At 57.2% G+C, this 7,618-nt stretch overlaps 1 protein-coding gene across 4 annotated transcripts in view; it reads right to left on the reverse strand.

Moving 5' to 3' along the window:
• Positions 1–1,587: 1,587 nt before the first annotated feature.
• Positions 1,588–7,618, reverse strand: part of SPECC1L (sperm antigen with calponin homology and coiled-coil domains 1 like) — a 182,963-nt gene continuing 176,932 nt past the window's right edge. For 2 of the 4 annotated variants that reach the window (XM_049865402.1, XM_049865404.1), the window contains exons 14-16: positions 7,496–7,612; positions 7,164–7,223; positions 1,588–6,337 (exon numbers count right to left, since the gene is read on the reverse strand). In XM_049865402.1, coding sequence (XP_049721359.1) covers positions 6,248–6,337; positions 7,164–7,223; positions 7,496–7,612 — 267 coding nt within the window. In that variant the 3' untranslated portion in view covers positions 1,588–6,247. Of the gene's footprint in view, positions 6,338–7,163; positions 7,224–7,495; positions 7,613–7,618 lie in introns of those variants that run through there. The other 2 variants (XM_049865406.1, XM_049865405.1) reach the window with 2 other exon arrangements.

Genomic DNA, 7,618 nt, shown 5'->3' on the forward strand with positions numbered 1-7,618 from the left:
CAAAACCTCCTGCCCACCTGTTGGCCCCACAGCCAGTCCCTTCCTCACCCCACAAACATGAAAGGATGTCTCGAGGATCTCCTGGGCTCGTGGGCTGGAGGCCACTATTCAGCCAGGTCTGGGGGCTCATTTACTCTCCCACCCCAAGTGGACCCCAACAATGACTCCACCGCCATTGGGCACAGAAGCCCTGACGCCCCTCCTGCCAGCTCCCTGCATGCAGCCTTGCTATGGACACACGGCCCCCAGCAAGGGCTGCCCTGGAGCAAAGTCACCATGTCTGCAGCTGTCCTCAGGCCACAGAGTCAAGTCTCCTCAGCCCACAGACAGTACCCATTCCAAGTGTTGGTAGCCCCAGTATCAGGTAGCTGTGTCAGCTCCACAGGCCTCCAGAGGTCACTCCCTGGGGTACCAGGCCCTTCCAGCCACACAGTATCCTGAGCTTGTCTGAGGAAGAAGGGGGTGCCCTCCCTCCCTCATCTGTGTTGCCTGTCAAGGTCACCAGTAAAGCCATAGCTGAGACCGGACACACACCAGGTGACACTCTGGTTCAGTGGTGACTGGAGGTGGGCACTTGGCCAGACTGTCCCTGTCCCCTGGGAGCTAGCTGTGTCTTTCCCTCCAGGCCCAGCCTGTGCACCTCAAACCTTGAGCACTCAGCCACCTTTCCATGAGGTCTCCTGCCCTCACCAGCCCTATGTCTTCCTCAGGACCTCCCGGATGTTGAGGCTATGGGTGGGGGAAGGGCCCAGACTGAGCTGTCCTCCAGGCCCAAGGAATCAAGGGCAGGAGACCTGAGGTAGGAGCTCTGAGGGTAGGCCTGGGCCTGCATCCTTGTGAGTGGGGACGCCCTGGCAGGCCTGTCTCCCAGCTGAGGCCTTGGTTTCCCTGCCCAGCCTAGACAAGCTTTGGAGGGTGAGGCACCTACCCTCTGGCTCCAGCCAACCACAGCCAGCTGGGTGCTGCTGCCCCAGGATCTGTTCTTAGGCAGCCAGCCCACGCCCTTTGTTTCATCCAGGATGCACCTGCGTGGCTTCAGGTCCCAACTGTGTGCTATGGGGGCAGCCGAGCCACATAAGGGAGCAAGAAATGCCAGACCCAGGACAGGGCTCTGTTTGTGCTGGACTGGGATCCCTGGGAGCCACTTCAGGCCTCCTGAGGTACTCACCCAATTTCTCCTCCAGAGGGGGCCCGGCACATTTCCTGGGGCTCTGGGATTGAGGAAATGGGGCCTCCCTCTGGTTTATCCTCAGACAGAATCACAGCAGGGGAAGTGAACCTCAACCACCCACAGCCACGCAAAGCCACAGGAACAAGTCCCCTCAACCCCTGGGGAAGACTTTCACCCCATGCCTGATTCTGGGTGTGGGATAAATGGCCGCCCTTCCGGAACCCTGTGCCTCTGAGCTGAGCGTGGATGGAGAAACTGAGGCCCAGAGAAGGTGCGGCATGTCTGGCCCCCTGGTGGGCAGCAACAGACCTGCTTGTGGCATCTGCCAGAGCGTTCAAATCAGCTAGCTCTCTCGTCTCCCCCATGCCCCACCCCACGGCCTTCCTGGGACCCGGGGATACCAGGTTCCCTCCCTATCACTACATGGAGAGGAGGAGGCCTGGTAGGATCCAGCAGGGGCCCCTTCTTGGGGCCATCCCTTCACAGAGAGCAAAGTGTTGTTGGCAGAAATGGGGGGGGACCTGGTGTTCTGACCTCACCTCTGCTCTGGGCCTGGACTGGTCAGTTGTCGTCACTACCAGGCAGGCTCTGCCCAGGCACTCTCCGCACCTGACACTCCCTCAGGGTATGGCTGGCCAGGAAGGCTTCCTTCTCCCTCTTGCGGAGGCATGGGCTGGGGCCCAGTGAAGTCCTGGCCTGTTATGGTCAGAGCTGGGTCAGAACCCGGAGTCTGAACCCAAGCTGATGATTTCAGCATCCTGGACCCTGCCTAGAATGCTCCACAGCCTGTGTAGACCTGCCAAGTCTGTCCCTGTTCCCGTGTGCACACGTAGGCAGGCCATTGTCCAGGGGTGCAGCCACTGGCTGGATGGAGGATGTGTGGGGCCCTCTTGGGACTCCTCCTCCCCCCACAGTGCAGGAACCTGTTTTCCTGCTCCCACCATCAAAGCCATCCAGCAAGGCTCAGGACAGAGGACTCGCAGAGAGAGCAGAGCCCTGCCACCCACCCAGTCTCCCCAGCACCTGGGGCTGGCCAGGGGTGTCCTCGCAGGCTGTGACCTGGTCTAGTGCGTTGGCTGGGCAGGCCCCTGGGGTCAGCCTCACAACCCGTTCTCCAGGCGGACTCCCAGGGGGCACCGCTCACACGAAGGGCAGTGGCTGAGGGGCTGGTCGTGGGGATAAAACCCACTAAGACCTTGGGGAGTGCAGCCAAGCAGAGTTCAAAAACAAGACCATCCTTACTACTAAAGTGCAATTCAAAGCATTTGTATTTTGGTTACAAATGTGGTTGTCTTCAGACAGAGGTCAGGCTGGGGTCACAGGTCCTGGGCTGGCAGAGCAGGTGGGCTGGGCACACCCACTAGGCTCCTTGAGGGCACTGCCAGGGGCCTGCTGTTCATGACCTCCTCACGCAGACCCACCGGCAGCTGAGTCTCTGTGAGTGGCCACCCACGCCACGGATGGTGGCCCTCCAAGTGCACCTCCTCAAACAACCTGTCTTCACCACCTGCCCCTCAGCCCTGCTCCCAGTGCCCTGCCAGGCTCAAGCTACGGCCAGGAATGTCCTCTCTCCTGGGACTATCTCCTTGGCCCCCGCAGCCAGGAGACAGAAGTGACAGCTGCAGGTCCCAGTCTCACCAGAGGACCCTATCCCCAGGGCCTCACACACCACTAGAGAGGGGCTCATAAGCACTCGGCACACAGTGTGATGCAGGGGTATCAGGGGCCTGGGCTCGGCCTCCCCATGGCAAGCCCGTTGCTCAATGCTGTTCAACGCTGTCCTGGGGGTGGTCACTGGTGTTCGGCGGTGGCGGTCACCTGGCACTCACACCTGTTGGCGGGCCTCTGCATGATGTGTGCACAGTGAGGACACACGGCACTGCTCTGGGCCGTGTCTGAGGACCCCGATCTCCCCACACAGATGCACTGTAACAAGGGTGAACTGGGGACCTCTGGTTTGGATAATTACCAATGTTTCTTGCTTCTCTATCATATTATATATTCTTAAAAACGTCTCTGTAAAAACTCAAAAATACCTCACAACCCTACTCCCACCCCAGGGGAGCCTGTGTCTGAGCCAAGGCTGGGGCAAGGCCAGGGCTTCCATTCTGGGGTGTTTCTAGGGTCTTGGTACTGGTCACTCTCGGCAGTCACTGGGCTGAGCAGACCTGTATGCTCACCTGGGCCACCCCATGTCACAGCCAATCCTCTGTGGTGAGGGCTCCTGCCCAAGAGCACGTGGCAGTGGGACTGTGGGTACGGGTTGGCTGCCTAGGCCCAGGACATGTCCTTGGCCTACCCGTGAACACAGCAATCAACAGGGGACTGAAGACTCAGAGGTGCCCTCTTCCCTGCTCAGCCGCCCAGGAGTCCAGGGGCCTGGTTCATGCAACTTTGTCCCAGTGTTGGAGGGGAGAGCGGAGCCAGTGAGCCTGAGCCTGGCTTGTTCCAATCATTTAATACATTCAAGAATATTTAACAGAACAAAATACAAAAGCCGACCTGCCGGCAGGAGCCTCTGGTCCCGGGAGATGCAAACATCGCTGGCCTCTGCAGTGAGCCTGTGCTTGAGGGGCAGAGGCAGCCAACGTTCCGGCTCACAGACAAGGTGCTGGGAGCAAATGCAAGCAGTTGGCACCTCAGAACACCGCTTAAATATACACGACTATCCACAATCATTCCCATGAAGCCAACAGCGTTAGGGCCTACTGGAAAAGGCAAAAAAGTACTGCTTCTGTTAAATAAAACAAGGAGCGCTCTGGGCTCCTCTTCCCTGTCAGCTACAGAGGGTGCGGTGCCCGGCCAGGCACCCCCGCCATATGCTTTGGGTGTGGCTGCTGAGCTCCAGCCAGGCAGGCCCAGGCCAGGCCTCCCCATGACCCGATTCCCAAGTGGGAAGTGCTGCCCATGTGGGCACAGCTGTGAGTAGGGACCACCTTCCTGTAAGGGACTCTGCCAATCCCTTTCAGAGCAGAGTGGCGCCGGGGTGGGGCCGATGTGGCAGGAAGGGGCAGAGCTATGAACTCAGACTCAGGGAAGTTTTCTCACTTATGAGACAAAGCTGTTCTCCCAAATATAACATAATAAATAAACAAGAATGCGACTACAGATCAAAGAGACGTGGGCAGGCCTGATCGAGGGCACCCAAAGGTGACAGTGAGAACTCGTAAAATCTGTATAGAGAGAGATACATAAAACGATGACCCTCCCAGGACAGCCACTCAAGCACGAGAACTGCACAGCAGAGGCAGAACTGAGCTCTGCAGGGGGCAGCGGAACTGGTGTTTCGGGGGCTCCGCCTGGGAGTTGGTGTCTGAGCAAGTCATCATCTGCGGGAGTCGGTGTCTGTGGAGGGGCTTCACCTGGGAGTTGGTGTCTGTAGGAAGTCAGCATCTGTGGGAGCCAGCATCATTTCGCCTGGGAGTCAGCGTCTGTAGGCAGGTGGCATCTATGGAAGTCTGCATCTGTGGGGAGCACTGCCTAGGAGTCAACATGGGTGGGGTCAGGGTCTGTGTGGATCACCCGGGTGGTATGGGACTTGACTGCTCACCCAGCCTCTCCTTCTGTAGCTGAAAATGGGGCAGCTGTCTCTGGGAGGGACAGGGGGCATTCTAGCTGCCCAGTGACCATGGTCCCACAGGCCTCATGCATGCACGGTCCACTCCATCACGCCACCCTCCTGGCTGGACAATACAGACATGTGGAAATCCTGGTCTAGAACCTCGTGCTTGGATGTAGACCTCCTGGGTCCTGCTGGTGGTAGTGAGCCTCCTCTGTGGTGGCCATGCTTCCTCACAGTGCCCTGCAGTGCCAGCACAACTGTATCTGAAGTAACAGGTCTTGGCATTGTTCACACAAACAGCTGCTCTGTTCCACACACATGGGCATGGGCTCCCTGTCCCCCAAAAGGCTGTGAAGTCTCAGCCTGGATGGAGGTCATCTCAACAGGACATCTTCAAATAAGGCTTTGGTTCTAAAGACTGCCACAGGAGCTCTGGTGTGGGGGCGACAGGTGTGGCGGGGGACACACCACCCACGCCATAGTACCACAAGGCCCCAGACAACTTCCACCATCACAGCCCGTGGAGGCCCCAGTGCCTGGGGCAATGGGCTGCCCTGCCAGGACAGCTAAGGCACTTTCTCAAATTTTTGCCTTGGAGGAGTAAGTCCCAGCAATTCAGAATGACTTTAAATGACACTGCTCGGGCACCCTACAGTTGTTTACTTCTTTCTCCTGCTACTTCCTGTTTTATTCCTTGCTTTTACCATTTAACACTGTCCAGATTTTCAGTTTTATCTCTACACTTATTAAAACTGTTTTAACTTTGGTACTAAGAAAACAGGACCTATTTTCCCCAATATTGTGCACAGCACAGAACTTTTAACTAGAACTCTTTATGAACAATTCTTCTGACTAGAACTTAAGTGAGGGCTGGGAGTCCAAGCCCTTCAAAGCTGGAGGATGGGGGCGGGGACCCTGAACTCTTCCCTGTCGGCAGGAGCCCAGAGGCATGAATTCATTAACAGGAGGAGATCCCAAGTGCAACACACCATTTCAATCACCTGCTGGCTCAGGTTTGTAAACACCTGAATCGTGTTGGCAAGGACCGCCCCGTCACGTGGACATGGTGGCACAGCACTTGAACCAGGTCATCTAACAGGCAGAGGCCGCTCTGCTCAAGTGCCAGGAAGCAAAGACTCTGCCAGGTATCTGTCCCCACTTGGTCATCACTGGGACCCACACTGTAGAACCCAAGAACCCTGGGCTGAAGCTTCACTAAGCCTTGTGAGCTTCCTGTGTGAGTCAATCCCTTTCCTCGGTTTGGCCGTGAGTGGACCTTTTCTTTATCTCACAGCATTTAGTTAGTTCAGTGTTCACTTCGCAAGGAAGCCTTCTGTAGCACATCGGTGTGGGTGGTGTGTCAGGAGGCCTGCCACAGGCCCGAGTTCTGAATGGAGCCCGTGCTGAAGGCTAGCAGCCCAGAGTTGCTGGAAGCTTAGCTAGTGGTGCGTGGTAACGAAGGGAACGGTGCAGACTGCAGGCAAATAGCCATCAGACAGCTTCCCGGGGTGTGCTCAGGTCTCAAAGTACTTGTAGATGGCCGTCACGTACAGCATCACATTCTGCCAGTCTGGCCGCTCTGTCCGCACCATCTCGTTAATGTCCTAAGAGAAGAAGAAACTCAGGTCACATACCGGTTTCCTGGCTGGTCACGAACTCTCAGGTGGGACACGCTTAAGGGCTCTCAGTCTCAGCCCAACTACACCTTTTGAAAGCACTTCCTCCCTTTGCACTGGCCTGTCCCAAGACCCTGAGAGCCTGCTCTATGCTGCTGAGCCCACCCAGAGTCACTCCTGCCCACCCACCACAGCCTGCCCGAGAATAAGGGGGGCTCACTTTCTCTGGGGGGGGCTTTCTCCCTGCCAGCCCCTATACCACTCATGAGAGCCTGTCCATAGCACCATGCTGGGAACTCCTCTGTGTTAGGGCTCTCCAAGCTCTGCATTTGAGCGACATCCACCCACTCTCTAGGCTGATAGAGGCAGAGGATGGCTGGACTGTACCTTCTAGAGACAGCTTGTTAGTACATTACTCCTGAGCCCAAGGGTTCAGCCCAGGGGAAGGTGGGCATGAGGAGGAGTCCAGCACAAGGTCTGGGCTCGGCCCAGGGTAAGGTGAGCATGACAAGAGTGCAGCACAAGGTCTAGGCTCAGCTCAGAGGAAGGAGAGCGTGAGGCAGAGTGTGGCCAAGGTCCACAGTCAGGAGCTACCTCCCAGAATGCCCACGGGCAGGGAAGACCCAGCGTGTGAAAAGCACTCGACTGTCTCTACTTAGGGCTCTGTCACCCCATTCCCTCCCATGGCCACCCAGGAGCTGCACTGTGGCCAGGCAAGTACATTGCCCTGTGACCCCAGTTTGAGCTTAACAAGATGACGTTCATCCTAGCATGAAGCTGAGCCCTGCAGGGGTGCCTGGGGGAAAAGACTCACCAGTGTGGATTTGATGCCAACACTTTCTGCTGCCTGAAAGGCTAGCGTGAAGTTCCGTCTCTGCAAGAGAAATAGTGTCACTGCGGTGTGAGGAAGGTGTAGCAGGACAGGCCACACGGCTGTTTGGTTGCTCTGGGGAGGCATTAAGGGACAGTGGCACTGCCTCCGAGGTGGTGCCGAACACCCTGTTCCCGGGAGCCCTCCAAGTCCAGCCTCTGATGCTGGCCTGAGAGCACGGTCCCAATGATTCAGCAAGGATGCCTCTGTCCCTCTTCCTCACCCAACCCTCCCTGTGTGACGAGGATCGCAGGGCAGTAGCTCTGTAGCCTCACCTTGTCCTGGCTGTTGAGCTCCTGGTATGGAATGTGGGCAGGCAGGTACGTGTGCAGGAGGGCGCAGAAGGCCAGTCCGTCATTCCAGCTGCTGCTGAAGTTCGTAATGTCAATATTCTGAAG

Source organism: Elephas maximus, chromosome 22, assembly GCF_024166365.1.
Source record: "Elephas maximus indicus isolate mEleMax1 chromosome 22, mEleMax1 primary haplotype, whole genome shotgun sequence".
Lineage (NCBI taxonomy): Eukaryota > Metazoa > Chordata > Mammalia > Proboscidea > Elephantidae > Elephas > Elephas maximus.